At 28.5% G+C, this 21,072-nt stretch overlaps 1 protein-coding gene across 2 annotated transcripts in view; it reads left to right on the forward strand.

Moving 5' to 3' along the window:
• The window catches only part of Irsp53 (Insulin receptor substrate 53 kDa), a 140,265-nt gene that overhangs the window by 106,417 nt on the left and 12,776 nt on the right, over positions 1-21,072 (forward strand). For both annotated transcript variants that reach the window (XM_074242244.1, XM_074242245.1), the window contains exons 5-6: positions 11,365-11,426; positions 20,356-20,631. In XM_074242244.1, the coding sequence (XP_074098345.1) occupies positions 11,365-11,426; positions 20,356-20,631 (338 nt within the window). The remainder of the gene's footprint in view (positions 1-11,364; positions 11,427-20,355; positions 20,632-21,072) is intronic.

Genomic DNA, 21,072 nt, shown 5'->3' on the forward strand with positions numbered 1-21,072 from the left:
AGAAAAATAAAAACTCTGTCTCAATAAATTTTTCATATCAAAGTCGACATTATTCTCTTAATTATAAAAATAACCCAAAAGTATTACAAAAACCATGAGTGTTCTGAACTGTAGTAGAGAAAACTGTCAACTCAGAATGGAGATATTTGTGACATTAAACACACTCGTGAGTAACCTTCTGTTGTGAACATTACAATCTATTCGAAGTTTCTTACAAAAAGCTCCCTCTTGGCTTGCACCGTCAACCCCCAACCCCAAACTCGGTTGTATTCGCCAGCTTGTAATCAATGAACAGCAATTTCTCTCAAGTGAATTTTCCCGTTATGGAAGTCCTTCCTTGCTGACGTGGTTAGATCCGCCGACCAAGATTGGCTTCAATTCTCATCTCTCTTCTCTCCTGCTCTACTACTGTACTCTTTTCCAACTTCCAGCTTACATGTCGATTTTATCTCTACCACTATGTACCATACTTGAATATACATACATACATACATATATATACCCAGCTCGCTTGCCAGAGAATTATAAGACCGTGTGTTTACAATTCTGTCTGCCAGAGCCGGCTCTTCTCGGGTAAACTGTTAGTACGGTATACCGGTATACACTGAACTAGAGTAATGTAAGTTATTATCCAGTCTACATTCACGTACATACATACATACATACATTCTTCTGCCTATACATGGCATGCAGTAGTCATGGAGATACTTGAGGAATCTCCAGCACGTTAATTAGTTTGAGACGGTCGAGCGATTTAAAACTGTTTACCTTACCCTCAATTGGGGGTGAGAAAGCTGGCGCTAGCATAATAACTTCTGCAATTGTTGTTTCAACTATCGTCTATTACCTTTATTTTATATTTTCAACTACCCTATTTTACCTAAATACTTTGCTACTGAGGTAAAGTGGGTAAAAATCAACAGAAGACAAGAAAAAGCTCCTATTAGACTTTAGATTTAAGCCCCAATGTGTAAACCTTTAATTTTATTATTTATCTAAAGAATTTATAATATGTTGAATCAATAAAATAAATAACAATTTTTTCTTTAATACTTCATTTTATTTTCAATAAAAATATTCTTAAAAAAATTTTAAAGATTAATGATTTGACATTTTTACTCTGTATTATGTGTAAAAAGAGTATTAACTACTTTTTTTTATTAAAAATTGAAATTTGAAGTTCTCTACATGTTTTTCTATATTTTCGAATGTTACTTTTTAAAACAACGTGCTACTTTTAATGTTCATATAAAAATTCTATCACCAGTTGGAATTTTTTAAAAACGTTTTTAAAACTGTATATTTATAAACAAATTTCACATGACTACTTGAAAGGTAAGAGTTGAAAGTAAAGTAATGATCGAAATTTATGAATAATAAGGTGTGTGTGGTGGGGGGGGGGTCCGGTAGCTTAACTAGTAGAGCTCCTGATCTGCTATCAAAGAAGTCTGGGTTCGATTCCCAGCTTGGTTCCGATTTCTAAATTTTTTCAAAGTTATTCTTTGTCTTCTCTAAATTTTTTGGTATAACTTATATTCATTTAATACTCGAACGAATACAATACTTTCAACTGACTACTCAGTAAAAAATATTGTGTAGACTATATTTAACAAAGGAATTGTGATGATTTTACATTAGAAGTAACATAGGATACTTTTTATTAAAAAAAAAAAAATTGATTGTTTACAAAAGATAAAAAAATTGTTCTTCAAAAAATTAGAACCACATTGATTCAGTTTTATTGGAATGTCATGATCTTTGAAATTAATCTAAGGGCTTCAACGTAAGCCGCGGAAAAAACTAGTTAAATATAAGTAAGTCTTGATTTAAAAATCAATTAGGTGTGTCAATCAAAAAAAGAAAAAATAGGAAAATAATGAGATTAAAATGTTTTTCGAATTAGTCTGTACAAAATTGATAAATTTAAATTCAATTTAAACAATAAAATCCGCAAGTATTAATTTTAAAGAGAAATATGTCAACTCCTCAACTACCTTAGTATTTCCCTGCAAGTATACAAACACGCCTATACACTTCCTCTACTGGATGTTTGCACATAAGTAGTTCATAGTAAAGCCTGGTATTCAGGAGGCAAAGTAGACGAGAAGTCAGTTAGCGCAAAGGAGATGGGAGATAGGATGTTGTTACCTCGATCCGAAGCTCTCGACAAGCACAGATGCGGAAAACGATCCCGTTGGGCCGCCGATTTTTCGCCATGATGTGCCATTCGAACTTCTGACTTCATATTGTTTTCTTTTTTCCTAAACTAACAGCACACGCTTACTCAGTTGCCTCGTATTGCGCTACTCTATTTTTCTCGTTACTGGCAAATTTATCTATCTGTATGCGCTTTCATCCTCCGTGCTTGAACTTTGAGAGCCATATATGTGTATACGGATGACGATGAGGATCACCGTTTCCTTTCTTGTCGAAGAGCGTGTCTATTTGTTATTTGAGAGCTGAAAAAAAAAAAAGAAATATAAGAAGAGAGAAAAGAAGAACAAGAAGAAAACGAAGAAGCTCGAGGAGCGAGTAAACAACATCGTTGTTGCTCTAACTCTCAACAGGCTCCGTGTGAAATGCGTTTAGGGGATGCTTTGCTCTATATAAATATACTACGGATATGAAGAGGGCGAGCAGAGAGGGGGTGGATCAGAGAAAATTCTAAAAGAGACAGAGAACGGAATTTAATCTTCTCGATTTATCGGCTCACACCTCCCGAGATGGGTTTTTACCTGACAGATTGATATACTTGAAGTCAGGATCGGATGAGACAATTCGTTGAAATTATGTCAATTGATTTTTATTAATTCCCAAAAGAAAATTTTTTTTTATTTTATGAAAAAATAATTTTATTATTAAATTTATGTTAAGGTTTATTTAAATTCATTAAAGAAAATTTATTAAACTATTGTATTTGTACAATATATATGCAGTGTATAAAATTACTTGACTTTGACGAGTCGAGAGTAAAGCACTATTTCACGCGCTTTGCGCTATGAGGCGTGCAAAAATTTTAAAATATTTTTATCCTCGAAAAAAATTCATTAACCTTCCGGATTTTATTTGGTCATTCAAATGATGTAGTTTATCCAATGCAATGTAAAAATTGTTAATTTTTAATTCTTATTTTTAAAAATAACGCGTGAACTTACTTTACTTTATAAATTATGTATTTTTGCCATTTAGTCTTCACCTTGGCATTGAAATTTAGGTAGATAAAAAATAAATCAAAATTTGACCTTATTGAAATGACGGGGAATGAAGTCAAAATTTACGATTCATAAATTGATATAAAAATTTTTAGATGCATGTTTCAACTGCAGTTTATGAGCTTTTAGTGTGTCAGTAATGGAAATCATAAAAGATCGTTTAGCTGCTCGTATATTTTTATTTTCGATGAATCTTTAACATCTTTTGGTATGTTCGGCTAGTTATTAAATTCAAAACTTAATAACTATGAATATAAACTTAATATATTTTATATTTTATATATTAACGATATGACCACAGCAGTTAAAACTGACTCTAAATAATAACCAATTAAAAAAAAAAAAAAAAAAAAAATTAATGACATAGTTTCCATTGTGTTAAGATTCTCAATAATTGATTGTTAGGTTTTACCGCTTCCTTAGGCTTGTAAACGCATTAATTGATCGTAAAGTGATATCGTGGCCTTATACTCGATTTATAACATTTATAGTGATAATCAAATATTAAATGTTTGTCAAGAGTACACGGAAATAAAAAATGATTGATTCGAGGATAAATTTTCTTGTCTAAAGAAAATATTAAGGAAGACTAAAAATTTATTGAACGATGTCAATTTTTCTGTTCGAAGTCAAGAATTATTTATTTATTTTTTCAATGTCAATGCCAAGATAAATGCCCAATGGCAAAAGTATATATTTTAAAAGGTAAAGTAAGTCCAGGCATAATTATTAAACGTTAACAGTTCATACATTGTATGAGTTAAATTAATCTATTTTTATGATTAGACAAAATTTAATAGAATTAATTATTAATTTCGATAGAAATAGACTTAAATTTTTAAAAAACGAGGCCGAAAAAATTCAAAAATAGAATAAGTAATTACGGAGAAAAAAAAATCAGGAAAATAAAAATTTCCCTTGATTTCCCTGTAGAAAAAAAAATAATAATGGCACCGTAGATTATTATTGCGTTTATTAACACTGTATACAAACTAACTTCGACTGCTTCAATTAAGTACGCTACCAATTAATAATTGACCTGTACATAACATGAGTGACTAACGAGTTGAATTTATTCATAAAAAATTTCCAGCGTAAGAGTGAGAAAGGCAGAAAATTCAGGTGTGAGAAAGACAGAAAGACAGGTAAATGATTTTTCAGGTGTTCTAAAAGTTAACTGCTACATATAGTAACAGTTGCAGTAAAACCTTTGATTAAAAGTGACACTCTGTAAATGAATAGACCGGTTACTTTAACGTAATTCCTGACTTTTAATAGTCAATTGAACCGTGTTACCTTTTACAACAGCACCGTTAAAGTTTCTTTCCAGTTCATTGTGTTAATTAATTAAACTCTCTGTCCCATCCAAGTACTTGACAGCTTATGAGTTTAGTCAACGCTCTTTTACAGTCTTCCATTCACGCTCTTTTTTTGCGAATATATTTATTTTATTTTTATTATTGGATTTATTAATCAAAAAGTATTTTATCGCTCTAGAGACTTTAAAAATTAGCATGTCTAATTTTAATTAATCGACCGATTTTTCCATTAAAAATTTTAAAGCTGTGTCATTGGGTCACATTTAGACAAAATTAATAAAAATAATCATTTTCAATTGTTGCAAGTGACTTTGAGTAGGAGCTCGACAGCACGTGTTTCAGATAAATAAAAAGATAAATAATTATCTACTTTTAGCCATAATTTTTAACGAAGCGGGACTTCAACTTGATAATTTGATTCATTTAATCCGAGTCATTAAATCAACAATACAATAATTAATTTCTTATCGATAATAGCACTTAGGAATTCTCGGGTATTGTATGATGTCGATAACTTCATTATTGAAAAAAAATAAAATCATTAGAGTGAACGAACCGGGGAACGAACTCTTAATCAGTACATACTGCCCATATTTTTTTTTATCATTTATTACAAAATTCTCTGAATTGTCAACAAAATAATAAAATATTTTTTTAATCATCAAAAGCAAAATTACTCGCTCTTAAACCATTCAGATAATAATAAAAAATGTAAAGTTAATTAAAGGTCAACGATCGCAAAAAATTTGACTCGATTTTTTGTAAGATTCTGCAATTAATTTCAGAAATAATTTTTTAATTATAACGAAACATAGATGAACGACTCTGTATAGATTTTTGCATACACTAATCGAAGGATTGAATTCTATTTAATGAGATTTAGTAATATGTACTAAATGATTTAGTAACAATTCTTTTCTTACCAAATATTTAGTAATAGTTACTAAATTATTTAGTAAAGAAATTCATTTTTTAATTAACTTTTAACTCACAATAAATCAAAATAATTAAAATAAATAATTTTAAGTAAAAATTTAAGGGATTATGAAGAAACGAAACTAATCAAATAATAATTTTTTGTTTGAGATATTTATAAAATTTAAAATTAAACAAGTTTTTAACATATCAAAAATAGACGAATTAAAAAATTTAACATAGAAATATTTAGTACCTACTTTTAAATAATATTTGATGAAAATAAATAATTATTTCCATATAATAAGGCTTTGTTTAAATTAATATAATTTATTTTGAACAAAAAGATCATTTACTAAATTGTTGATGAGTGAAAAATATTTTTTTCTCCCAAATAAGTGAAGAAAAATTTTGTTACTAAATCAGTATATTCCTCTGAACTAAATCCTTTTATCAGTGTAGCTTAATAAATAAAAATGAAACATTTACAAGTTTTTTCGAACAGCATGATACAAGATAATAAAATAAAAACCAGTACGAGACGTTGGGTTATCACTTTTAGTTTGATAAAATCTCTATTGAAGGTATTTACCATAGACAAATATTTGAATGGTTGAATACAAATTCAGAGGAAGAGCAAGATCATGACATTGTCTATTCTGTTTGTCTGAATCCCCTTTCACTGGTTTCTGTTCTGTTCTGTTCTGCACTATTCGGATTGTAAATTCGCAATCTATACGTCTAGATATTTATCCGCTGAATATATATTTAGCCGAATAGAATCCTGGAGGATGATGACGATCGTAGAAGATGAGAAAAATAAAATCTACAAAGAAAATTTTCAACATTTGGCTTCAAATTATAAAAAAGATTCCAAGTATTTGTTATTTAAATTTCCGAGAATTTTTCCCGTTTGCGGATACAGTTTATTCCGGCTAGTCATTTCAGTTTTCAGTTTTGTCGAATATAAACTCTTCTCTTAGAGCTGACTGTAATAGCGGGTAGAAGCACAGTTTAATAATGTTTTATTTAGCTGCAATGCGGATGAGTGAGCAACAAACTTTTCCTCTCAACGTTGTGAAGTTCTCTATCTGTAAAACTATCCAGTTTATGTTTATGTATACTACCCAACTTGTAACTCGTAAGTACGCAAGTGAGAGTATAAAAGTTGAGTAAATATCTAAATTAAGTACACGCACGAGAACCATCTCAAAGGAGGATGAAAGACGATAGTTTTAAAGTAGAATAAAATAGCGAAGAGCTTATGTAAAATAAGAAGATGTTTGGTTTGCCCGAGGCAGTTTTCCAGATCCTTTAGTTGAGGTACTACAATTTATTTCCTTCGACCCATTTCATTTCTCGGTCGAAATAACCTGTTACCACACTTTATTTACCGATCACCCATCAATGCAAATCTGAGTGACTGATTATTTATTGCTTATTGGATATTTATTTTATAACGGAAGATATTAAAATTTTGGTTGATGACTTTTGTCTGGATCATTTTAAATGATTTATGACAAAATTGATCAAGAAAAAAAAAGGTTTTTTTCACTCTTCTTTCAAGATATTCCGTTCAAATTAATTGAATTTTTGTTTTTATTTTCTTTTCTTAAGAAGGGTTTACACTTTTTTCTATCTCGCCCTTTATTGGTCAAACCGAAGTATCTCTGTCATACTTGTACAGTAAATAGAATCTTAAAACGCATTTTATGCATAAATAAATGAAAATTTTCAAACAAAGCGCTCCGCTCTTCGACAGATAATTAAATTATCTATCGAAGAGTAAAGCGTTTTTTTCGAATTTTTGTCTCATACATGAAAAAAATACGTTTGAAAATTATCTATCAACTGCTCTAAAGTTAAGAAGTTCCCTAAGAACTCTTAAAAATTTTTATAATATGAAAAATAAGGCTAGTGAGAAAAAAAATTTTTTTTTTTCATTTCAATTAAATATTAATAAAAAAAAATCGAAAATACTAATCATTGAAAAGTTTTTTAATTTTTTTCAAATATCTAAAAAATAACATTAAATATAGATTTGAATAATTATTTTGTATTTTTTTCCAAAAAGTACATTTAACGACAAAAATTCACGAAAAAAAAAATAAATTCTTGATATTTTTTTATCTTCTTCTCAAGTTCGTCAAGAGAAATTCTGCTTTCGTTTTTATGTTTATTATTCATTTTAACATAAAAAAAAATCAAGATTAATAAATTCAGTTGCTTACTTAAAGCGCACAAAAAACGTAATGACTAATAAACTAGGCAGTTTATCAAGACGATTTTCAAAATATCTTGACAGTCAAAAAAAAGTAAACTGAATTTTTTGATCCCATTATCCAGATTTGATATAATGTTCACTTCAAATGGATAAAACAAATCTCATTTCAAAAAGAATAATTCATTATTTTTTTACTTGTTAATTTTGATGTAATTCATTTAATAAAGCGATGTTGACTAATTTATTTTATGTGTATTTACTGTTATTTTTAATCTTTGATCTTTCATAGAATTTTCATTTTAATTATCATAAACAGGCAGCAAATCCTGAAAAGTTCATTAAATACATGTATGTAGGGTTTTGATCCACCAAGCTTTGTAACCGTATTAAAACGTGTCCCTTTAAACATTTACCAACATAATTTAAACATACAATAAAATGACAAACAAAATTATAAAACTACCGAGGTTTTTATTCACTCCCAGAGTTTTATTTAATTTGATGAAATATTTAATCTCGTCAGGATCACACTTATCACAAGAAGATTTGAATTATTAATGAAACAAAATATAAAAAAGTTAAGAACCGGAGAGTCGTGTAATGATGAAATGGCCGGAAGCGCCATAAAAGCGCGGACCCTTTCTGAATAGTTGATGCACCTCTCGGAGAGACGCCGTTTACCTTCGCGTGTATCAGAGAAAACTCCATAACAGCACAATCTCTGATATAACTTATGCTAGCAAAAGCTCTACCGTTGTAGGAAGTTTCTTCAGCTTCCGACCTTTATGCACCGGGTATTCTCTTGGTTACTGCTGTTTAAAAACTAAACTTCAGAACTTGTCTCCTCACGAGTTTACTTTAAAATCGATATTTCGAGGGCGGGGTTAAATATTTTTATACATTTTGAGCTTACCAACTGAAACTAAATAAAGAATTTAATTTCGATCGGTTCAATGAACTGCACACTTTGAGGGTGGCTTCATTGTTGCCAATGGATTTAGTAGAGTAGCGCGATGGTGTATTAACCAAACACAAATTAAGAGGACTCTGAACATAAAACATAACCAAAATTAAATAACAAAAAAATTTGGTCATTAGTTGGTCGCAAATGTATAAAGAATGTGCAATGATGCAGAAAATCAGTACTCGAAACCTTTTTTTAATTGTTATTAATTTATTAACAATTTTTTGGGTGCTTGCTGAGGAATTGCAGCGCAAAATAGGGCTGGGGTTTGTTGTTCCTGTTTACGTTCTCTCACTAAATCCTTGCTTCGAGCATTAACCCGATCCCAGTGAAGCCGCATATCGGAACCAAAGCCCCGTAAGCGTCGTTACGCTGCGTTACACCTCCCCTTTGGATCTCACTCTCCGCTCCCTTAGTCACTGTTCTATCTCGCATATACAAGAGCTTCTATTCATACACACACACACACCTGGTTACAATGCTCCCCGATTTCCCGGCGGTGTTCCTGGTGGTTTGAGCTTTACGTATTGCTGATGATTACCACATTGCTTGCTCGAGATGTGACACCCCGATTTCTCACTCACTATAGTCTTTTTAATTTATAACGATCATTGAGATTATTTTGCTTGCTCTAGATTTCTTAGCAATCATTTTTTAACAGGGATTAAAATTCATTTAAAATTTTAATAGAATTACTGTATTCATTTGAGGAAATTTTTTGCACTTATTAAAAAATACTTGATTCAAGAAAATTATTTTTAAAAATCCTTAATCTTGATTCGAAATATCGTTTTTTAGATATATTTTTTAAATATCGTTCTCTAGACATAAGAAATTCTTATGTATTCACGGAAAATAAAATTTGGATTTTTATTACTGTTTATATCATTCATTTTAATAATTTACTACCCCGAATAGAAAAATTGAAAATTTACAGCTGAAAAATAAAATTTTAATTTTTATAAACTTTTTAAAACGTATCCTTAAAAACTGTAAAAAATACAATTTCAATCAATATTTTTGTAAAACTTAATTCTAAGTATTAAATTTTAGTTTTAAACTGCGTCTTTTACAGAACTTGCGAAAATTATATTTTGAAGCTGTTAATTCGTTGATATTGTAAAGAAATCATGACAATGTCGGGACGAAATCTACTACTACCTTCTTGTTACGGAGGATATTAATACTACTGCTATGTTACGCAGAATACTGTAACTAACTTTAGATCATCAAAGCTTACAAGCATAAATTTTGTCTTGTGAACTTTAGTTGGAACTTCAACTCCTCCGTCCATCTTACTGCTTTCAATAAATTTTATTATATTTAGTTACGAAATTAAATTTATTTATGTTGAATTGATGAATAGAGACTTTTCTTTTAAAACTATGCAAAATAACGAAAATTTAAGAGTATTTGGTACTTTTGAAAAAACTCGGTAATGTTTTTGATCAATGGAATTTTTCTCTTTGTTTTATTTTTTTTTATTTAATTAGTTTCAACTTAATATCTCAAAAAAAGAGTAAAATAATGTAGTATAATTTTCTATCTTCATCAAAAACATAGGCTTGTTCATTAGTATCATCAATAAAGTGACATAAATTATTTATCTATCGGGTAAAAATCTAGTGACGCATTATAATTTTAATTAACTCTTAATTCTTAATTCTTAACTCTTAATTCTACTCATGAATCATTGGTGTCCCCCGTAAATCCATTACTATGGCGCCGATAATTAATGGGCTTTACTTCTAATAAAAAAAAATTTACAATTTCTACTCGCAATTTTTCATTTCCGATATAAATTTCATCAACAATCTGCGTAATTAAAATTTTCTATGCTACCAATGAAAAAAAAAAAAAAAAAAAATTGATTAAAAAATTCAGAACGAGGTACATAAAAAAAAATGTAACCGTAAAATCCCAAAATTAATTAAAATCAATTAAAAGTAAATTCTGGAGTTTGTGGACACAGTATGAATTATTTTTAATATTTACATTATTTCCGTGGGGGATAGTATCAAAGATAAAATATTAAAGCGAGAAAAAAGTGTAAGCGAGAACTGAACTCCCTTTCGCCGCGAAAGTCACTTGGGAAAGCGTTGGCGCCACGCGCTTAAGCTCGGTCCACAACTCTGAACACCAACCGGATTAAAGTATCGCCACTGGTCTTTGAATAATTCAAGATGCTATGCCGCAATGCCCGTTTGGCCTCACTCCTATTTGACTTGCAACCCCTGTAAATACCGTTACTGAGCTCCATCCTTTATCGCTACTTTAAAGAAAACTTTTCTTTTATTATCATATTTTTTACTTATTTTTTAACTCACAAAAGCTTATTTTATGCTGAAAAACATTCCATCCAACTTTTATTTTCTATTTACAATAAATTAAAATGGTAAATACAATTATACTTTTAGTTTCTTTTCTTTCGTCTATTATTGTTATCATTATTGCCTTTATTTAAACCCAACAGCCTATAGGGTCAATAACAGGGTTACTCAATTTATACATGGTTGTAGATAGAGACAGAGTATAGATACTTACGAATAAGATGATTCTATTTGAATCAAATTTTCTATACTTTAAATGCTATAAACTAATAAGGCTAATTAACAATTAGAAAGAAAAAAAGAAAAAAACAAAAGCATATATATTTAGAAGCTACATAAGGTGTTACACTTAATAATTATTTTGGTAAATCTACATTATTTTATTACCTTTATGTTCCAGGCTCCGCTTTGATGAGAATTGTTGAAGTCTATAAAGAAATTCAAGATCAAGAAATGAATATTGTAAGTGTTTTATTCGTTGTTTTTAATAAAAAAAATTTTTTCATTGACTTTTTTTGTCCATAATTTTTGAATCAGATTTTGTTTTGGCAAAGCAGAATTTTTAATGTAGTTAGTTTCTGAGATGTATACGTTTTTTAAAAAACAGATTTTTGATTATAAAAAATTGAATTTTTGGGATAAAAATTTTTGCCAAATCTTAAAATATTTGTTTTTGTATAAAAAACTAGCCCGCCTTGGCTTCGCACAGATATTTAAGAAAAATTTAAAAATGTTACTCAGGGTCAATGATCGATTGACTGGACGCGAATCTACTAAAAAGCAAACTGTAACTCTTTTTGAGCCGATAACATTTTCTGTGAATACCAAAAGCGTCAATTTAATAGTGATCGAGATAAAAATTTTTCAATTTTCATTTTTGTTTGTTTACATATAAATTATAAATAAATTCCTTTCTCTCTTTTCTAACTGGTTTGGTATCGAAATTTTTTTAAATGGGATTTTTCTAAGCTGTAACTATTTGATTCAACAAAATTGCCTTATTTATTGGGCTATTATGTTTTTGATTCAGAACAACTCACAAAAATCTTAATTAGTTCTCAAATTGGTAAATATTGAAAGAAAACAGTTAAGTAGTTTTTGAATTTTTTGGGTAATAAATATTTTTCCAACCAAAGAAACATTTCACTATCGGTAAATCTTTAAACCTTTAAACTGATCATTATTGTCAATGGTAAAGACAAAAATAAGGTCGCTTTTGACACGATCAGGAAGTAGTGAGCTAGCAATATCCATAAAACTAAAAATTATTAACTATCGTGCACTCTACGCCGCAAAATATATTGCTCTGATATAAATTAAGAGTAGATTAAAACGTCAGGTTAAATTTATAAGTATTATCTTGAAGCAATTATTTTAGACTTATAATGTCCTTTATTTTCTTAATGAATTTTCTTTCTTCCGGTGATACTATCAGAAAGTTATTTACAATGTATAAGCATAAACAACAACAAAACCCAACAATTTTATTGCCAGTATTAAAGCTCCAATTATAACGTCAGGTTTACACTCGGAAGAGCCATGTATTATTTTTTGTATCTGAATCGTTTTGCAATAGTGCTCTTTAAAGACGTCTACATATTATTTTCCTTTTTTACTTTCCAAGCAGCACTTCCATTCTGCCCGGACAATGAACATAAAAATGTGGCTCTTACTATGTACTTAGAGAACGAAATGGGACGATAAATATTCCTGGATAAGGAGTTTCGGTACTGGGGTAAAAAAAATTTATAAAATACCGAAAATATTTAAGAGAAGTTAAAATATTGTTCAATATTTAGTTCAATTTTTAGTTTGGCCAGTAGTGAATATAAACTCAAAAGGCAACGTTATACTTTGGAAATAGTGTTGAAGTTTATTAGTGAAAACTTTTTGTGTATTTAAATTTTATTTTGATCAGTTTACGTACAACACAAGTGTGTTACTTAAGGTATGCACATTAGGACCAGCTGAACTTTTTTTTTCATGGCTAAAAATTTTGTAGACGATGACTAAAGTGTGGAAAGAGTTAAATATAAACGTACGTTAAAATTATTTAAAGTTTCCAATTAATATTCCAGCAGCGACACCCGCCGAAAAATTCACCCACTCGAGTTACTCGTCGCTTCGTATAACGACATCTCAGATTCAGTTTTCACGCAAGAATAAGACTATTTCCTCCTTATAGTGCTATATACTTTCGAATTATACGGGTCCTTGGTCTCCGTCTCACCGCTGGATTCCTTGCAGGGTGCATAAATCAGAGCTTTTAATTGCCTTGCCAAAGTTTATTTAAATAATTTAAATGCTTGATGTCTTTGGGTAAAGAAACGACATTTTCTCGTACAACAAAACGAACAAGAGTAATGAAGCTCCGAACGCTATCCAATTTCCACTACTGGTGTCTTATTCAATCAAACTTACTCTCTAAATTTAATTATATTTATTTTTCTTCATAAATTATTTACAACTTTCATGAGAAAAAAGACATTCCTGCAAAGACTTTCCCGATGGAATTTTTATTTCATTTCATTACATTCTTCTATGATTTAATTTACATAATTATTTTTTTAGGTAATTTAGTTAAACTGAAAGAAAAAAATAGTTTCTTCAGGTGATTTACTTAAATTAAAAAAAATTTGTTGGTTCAAGAGAAAAATTTTTGAGCTAAGAAAATAATTTTGCAGAAAACTAATTGTTTTGATTAAAATAACAAATTCTTAGCTTTAAATCATTAAGATATAAGAATAAATAATCTCTATGAAGCAGCCATGCAAAAAAATTATTTGTAAAGAATTAAGATTAAATTTTTAGTAAACTATCAAAGATACGAGAAAATTAATGAAAACCTTCTGTAAAGAAAATTAAATTCCCTACAAATAAATTGTCTTTTTAATTTTTTATAACTACTATATTTTGGTCAGAATTTGAGTTCCAAATTCTTATAAAATTTTTAAGTAAAATTAGTTTATAATTTATGAAAATACTATATTAGCACTTTCTAATAAATTCTTAAATGGTAAACTTTTTCTCTTTATTCTCGAAATTTATTTTCTTGATCCGTGAATCAATTTTTTTATCAATTCGAACTGAATGTCACTAGCTCAGAGTGGAATTTCAAAAATAATATTTTTTTTTAATCAAGTAATTTTTTTTTTTTTTCAGTGCCTTACTGATAGCAATTTTTTTTTTAAGACAGTTTCTAGTATCAAAAGCTCATTGTAAAAATGGAAGATTATCTTGAATACAAATGTCTTATTAAATGAAATTTTAACATACTTTCTTGGCCCGTTTTAAACCAGTTTGAGAGGGGAAGTGCTACGAAAAGAAAAAAAAACAAGCTAAATTTCAATAAATCTCACATAGTATAAACGTGATAATAAAGGAAGGTATCACTGAACCAAAAAAGAAATTTTCGTAAGATATATTTTCCCGTAAAAGCTTTTCTACTCAATTTAACCGATTTCACTGTCACGTACTGCTTGATACCATCAAACAATAAAAATACTGTATCCTATCCCAAAGTTGAACTTAGATTTTTTTTTTATTTGCTATCAAATAAATTATAGCGAGCACCATAAGTACTGATAGTAGCATGAGTGTGTACACCGAAGAAAATGGGAATAAAGTCAGATGTAGTTTACGAAAGCCATCATCAGCATGATGTAGTATTCTCAATAATCCGAAATCGACAAGCATTTCTTGTCTGAAGCATCCGTGGAAACCATATCTTAGCATTCCAATTCCACCCCAACGTGAACTCACTCCAGCTCAAACTCTATTGCAGCTTCTTTATACTTGACGTATCAACGGAGAAGCTGAGATACTTTTCACTTTGTTTCTTCTTGCCTCATTGTTATTATTATCTCTTCTATATAATCCTTTCTGCATACACTTCTAACGGATTTCTCTGGCGCTGGTGTCTAGATTAAAGTAAACCTCTAAATAAATATTAAAAAATATGAGAAAAATAATGTTTTAGATGTGTTATGTTAATACACTTTTTAGATTATTACGGCGTAAGAAAGAGTAATACATGAAAATGTGGATTAAAAAATATTTTAGCATATTCATCTATAGTGTTATTCTTTGTGCTTTTATTTTGTGGAAAATCTAACCTTTCATACAAGATCAAAATTAATTTTGTCTCATAAAAAATTTTATCGTTGAATTTATATTTTGAAACAAATACGAGCTTACGACCAATAATGCATCAAAAAAACATTATAATTACCATAATTATAATTAATATCTAATTTTAATCCTGATTTTAATTCGGAAAACATCCAAGTACAGAGTTCTTATACAATAATAAATTTTTATTTAACTGAAACAAGTTTTATGTACCAAGCCATTTCTTTCATTGATTTTTGTTTTTCGTTAATAACAATTAAACCGCATTAAATATGATGACCATCTCCAATGCTAATCTCCGCAAAGTGAATGCCAAGCTAATAAAAAAAAAACTGATTGAATTCGTGAATTTTTTACGCAAGATATCGTGTTTCAAACGGAAATTTGAGTTGACTGACAGGAATTTTATTTTAACTACTTTGATATTTTTTTCTGGTTCTATTATCTTAAATTGATTTTTATCAGTGACAGAATTAATCTCCATTAAATTATCTATTGAATGATGTGCAAATTAATTACACTTTGTGGATTATCAATCGTGTAATTAAATAAATAGTTGCGAAATCGAAGCAAAACAAATTTTTCGATCGTCAAGCACTCTCTGATGCTTCACATCATGAGTCGTGCAATATATATGTATATAATATTTGTGAAATATATAAAATGTGTAAAAAATTTGATATTATTAGTTGACAAGATACAATGTAATTTCTAAGTTATCGACATTTTCTATGATGCATGCTCATTCCAATGTTACACTCATCGAAACCTTTCAATTGAGTATACCCATCTAAATAATTAATTTTATATATATTTGCGAAATATATCAAATACAAAAGAATAAAAATCAAAATTTTGAAAAAATTCAAAATTCAAAACATTTAATTTTCAGAAAAAATTTTTTTCGATTAGTAAAAAAAATTTTTGTTTAACAACCCGAATAAAATTGAAAATTCAAATGGTCGCAATCTCATCCCGATAGATTCAGTACACAGTAAAAAATTTTTCGTCATTGTGTAGAGTGTTAAATTTAACATTCTAGTGTGTTAAATCATTAAATCAACACATAAGAATGATAAATTTTACTCACTAGTGTGTAATATTCTACACACAAATTTTAACACTCTAGACAATGACGAAAAATTTTTTACTGTGTAGTTTTGACATGATGGAGCGTCAAAAGAAAATTATTTTGCTTATATGTAGGTAGATATATTACACAGGTAAATTTAATTTTATTTAATATGATAATAGTATAAAAAAGAATAAGTTTAAATGTTGTGTATGTTACGCCCTATACAAATGTGAAGTCAAATGTATTTTATCGTGTATAAGTCTTTGTGAAGTGTCCCCTCAGGTAAAACGGAGCGGGATGGAAACGAGGATGAGGAAGTAGTCGAGACGTTGATCGGATTAAAAGTTTCCTTCGGCTCGGTGAGGTTTCAAAGTTTAATACGTAACAACTGACTAGAATGTTGCAATGAGCTTGTGCTCGGAACAAGTGCTATTTCAAAGGCATATACATCTTTTTGAATATAATAAGAGAGATTAGAATCAATGCACGTTAAAATGCAACGAAATTTTATCAATGTAATTGTATTCGTTTTTCATACTCTCAAACAATGATAACAATTCTTTGTTATCATTATTCAATATTGTCGGTATAGTGTTGTTTTTACGTAAAATAATAATTAATAAAAAATTTATTTGTGTTCGAGTTGGAGAGATTGGGGATGATGTCGGTCATTAAGATAAGGCTGATTGAAGATTAGGGGGAAAATTAGCCCCTTTAAAAAGAAAAGGCTAATTAGTATGATTATCTACGCCCGTGCTCTTTTACGTTTTAGGTGGCTGATAATTATTTTTTATTATTATTATTAGTATGGCTGGCATTAAAAAAAAGATACACATCTTAGAATATTTCGTGTAAAAGAATATTTAAGAAAATTTTCATTAAAAAATTCACGCTCGTCTTGAATAAAAGGTTAAATTTTTTTTTTTTACTCTTCATTTGAAATTGTTTACGAACATTTTTGTTTTTGATTTTTTGTCGTTTTTAAAATATTGAAACAATTCGTTTTTTTGTCATATCTTCAATATTTTATCAGCACAAAAATCTCTCGCGAATTTTTCAAGAGCAATTGCATTGCTCGTTTAAAAAATTTTTATCTACCAAGCGATGGAAAATTTTTTTAGCTATCAATAAATTTATTTATTTTAAAACTTCTATTTATTCAATATGCTTACAATTGTTATTACCTTTTAATTTATCGATTGAAATGAAGACCGTTCATCAACAAATAGTGTCATAACCTTTTATAATAAAAATACGATACACATAATTTTCACTTAAAAAAAAAAGAAAACAATTTTTGATTGTTTTATTTAATATTCTTTATTTTTTAATAAGAAAAGTATTAATCTACCTTATCTAATAAAATTTTTTATCTATTCAACACAGTAAAAAATTTTTCGTCATTGTATAGAGTATTAAAATTTGTGGGTAGAATATTACACTCTAGTGTATAGAATTTAACATTCTAGTGTGTTAAATCATTAAATCAACAGATGAGAACGATTAATAAATCGTTTATTAATTATCAATCTAATACTAAAGAATAATTTATTAAGTTTATTAAATATTAACAAATTTTTCTATCAGTGTGCAAAATCGCAAAAAAGCTAAAATTTTTTCATTCATTATATTGCTTCTAATTAATTACCAAATTTCATTATCGAAAACAAAAGTAATGGCTTGTAAAACACTTGTCTAACCAAGCTCAAAAAAATGGACTTTCTATCTGTAGCAGACACTTGAAACTGACAATAAAAGTAAGTGATTGATTAGTAGTTCCATGAAAAAAGTAGCTGAGTTTAGATGCGAATAAAAGACCGTAGTTTTCATCTGTTTGAATTTACACAGTGGAAGATGTTTGTACGGCCTCAGAGGCGATTCGCCGCTGCAAAAGGTCCGTGACTCAACGAGATTTTTAGCGCTTTATCCAGCGCAATGAGCGTATATTCTATTCGCTTACTTCTTTCTCACTTTCTTCTTTTAGCAATTTTGTTTTATTTCACTCCATTGTAGTCTTCTCTTCTTATTTCTATTTTTTATTTTGCAAGTATGAGCTTAACTAACTAACCTCGAGGAAAAAACGGTTCATTCAACCAATTTCAGACGTTTTTCACTCTCTTGACAGTACGGAAAAATAACAAACTGAAGATATGTATTTTTAAATCTAAGAACTCGGTTATAGGTACGAAAAATTTTCTGATTTTTAATCTACATTGTACATAGTAGAACGTTCGATTCCCCGCGTTATTGTGCTTCAATGAAGCGAAAGCAGGTTTTAAATTTTTCCCTCTCTATTTAAATAATATTTTTCTCTCGATACACACTCGTCATTACCTCCTCCGAGAATAAGCGTTGAATAAATAAAAATAAAAATGAAAATGAAATAATATAATATTTATCCTGGCATTAGTAGAGTTTTGACTCCCACGTCCCGACACGCTGCTAAATGTTTCCAATTAAACGCAAACAAGTTACGCATTTTCGTTTATTTTTCGATAAAATATTTTTACCGGTAATCAATGTTCATTAAACCGAAAAGAGAATGATCAATGGACACTCATTCAGGTATAAAAAATTCAAACAACCCAAACGAAGAGCAATGAGATTTTTCGTACTAACGCGGTGGAGCGTGCGTATGAAAGATATATAAATTTACCAATACGAAAAACCTCTGTACTATTTGTAGTTTTTTTTTTAGTGAAAAAAATTTAACTTTTACCATCTATTTTATGTACTCTGTTGAATCTCTTCTATTCCAAATTTTTATCCTATTTTATTTTGTTCTCTCTTTTATTACAACTTTTAAATTTCTCTTTGGGTAGCTCCATTTTTTCATTGTTATTTTTATAATATTACACATGAGAGAATACAAAAAAGTAAATTACTATTTCCGATAAAGAAAGCTCATTCATATACAATTCTTGGTTTAATTACACATTTATTTTGAGTTACTATTTTTTTAAAACCTCATAGAATTTTTAGAGATAAAACTTTTTTCATGATAATTTTTTTTTAAATTATTATTTTTAGGTGAAAACAAATTAAATTAAATTACTGAAGTTTATTTAACATAAACTGCGGGCGGGTTACGAAGGCCCAGCTAAGTAATTATGTTTGTGAAATAAAGAGTATCCAACTTAACTAATAAATTTTCATGTTGATTATAAATCAAACATTTTTTTTAAATATGAACAAAGACTATTTTTTTAATCATAAACAAAAATTGAACATTTGTTAAAACCGTAATAATTTTAAACTGATTACTAATTCGTAATATATTACAAGTATATTTAGTATTTATAAGATCAATAATTACATACTGAAAAAAAAAAAAATAAATCGAGAAGAGTTGGAAAATTTTTGAACGAAGAAATTGCTCTTGGTTAAAGTGAATTTTATTTTATTTGAGAATTTTTCTGCTTGATTTAAGATGATCAAAATCTTCAAAATTATGTTTTTGGTCAAAGATTTTTTCTCTTGAATCAAGTTAAATTTTTTTATCGGTGCAAAATCATTTAGAAAGTCACATGATTATTTAATTTTTTTTTTTTGCTCATAGAAAACATAATCAATTTTTATCCATTTTAAACAGAAAATGTCCTTAAATAATTATTAACATCAAAAGTTATAGATAGTTTTATTTGGGCCCTATTATTTGCAAGTACCTCGTTTACAAATAATTCTACTCAATGCTCAAAGTAAATAATTTTTCTTACAATTAACGAAATACAATAAATAACACATTAATAAAATTCTGTTTTTTGTCAAATATTAAAATTATTCTCGTTACTCAAAAATGTCAATTACTTAAAAACTTTCTATTGATTTATCTTAAAAAAAAAAAAAAAAAAACGGATAATGTTCTTGCAGAGTATTAAAAATTATGAATATTTAAAATAAAATTAAAAAACTCTTTAAATTTTTTATCAACTGAGTTTTTTCGCTAATTAGGCGAGGAATCGGGTTAACTTGAATTTTTCCTCCACCCAGTTTGAATTCATCAGTTTAATAATATAACGACGCTCGCATACATTTCATCACTGATAAGAGAATAAAAAAAAATTCTTTTGAATCAACTTTTCTTTGTTTAATTATTTCCAGATGTAATTATCGGTGACGTTTTAATTAAGATTCCAATGAGAAATTTTTTCAATTATATCAAATGAGCATATTTTTTGTTTTCAGCTGAAAGCGTTCTACGTAGACTTGCTAGTTCCCCTGGAAACGAACCTGGAAAAAGACACGAAAGTTGTGCAGAGTGAGCAGAAAAAATTTCTTCAACAGCATAAAACGAGGTCCGAAACTTATAGCAAAGCCGCGGCAACTATGAAAAAACAAAGGAAAAAATCACGTGGAGCGAGTAAGAGCGGATTAGCCATGGATAAGGAATTAAAGAACATGCAGATTCTTGAGGAGGAAAAATCTAAACTCGATGCTTTTTGTGAACAAAGTCTTAAAAATGTAAGCTTTTTTTTTATATTATTTTTATTTTCTGTTTATTTTTATTCTCAACGCAAGTTAGTTGTTTAACAGTTAAAAAATTATCATTACGACCAAAAAATTAATTTTTCATCAAAAAATTGTGATACATTTTTTTTTCTTTTTAAAATTTTTTTTTTTTCTCAGATGGAAGGTAAAAATTGGTTTGATTTCCAAAAAATTGAATTTTATGGAAATTTTTAGACTTAAAGAATTTATACTTTTGATGAAAAATTTAGTAGGCTAGTTTTTAAAATTTTTTTGTCATGAATTGAGAGTAAAACTATTGAAAAATTTTTTTTAATTTCTAATGTTTACAATTTCACGTATTTGATAAAATTCTAATGAGTGGTGCGTCGGCAATTTTTTTTATTCTACTTTTGATGCGCAAAAAAAATATGATAATGTTAAAAATTTAATGCG

This window comes from Cotesia typhae, unplaced genomic scaffold (assembly GCF_013202065.1).
Source record: "Cotesia typhae breed Kobodo isofemale line unplaced genomic scaffold, CoteBio_Ctyphae contig_4, whole genome shotgun sequence".
NCBI classification, from domain to species: domain Eukaryota; kingdom Metazoa; phylum Arthropoda; class Insecta; order Hymenoptera; family Braconidae; genus Cotesia; species Cotesia typhae.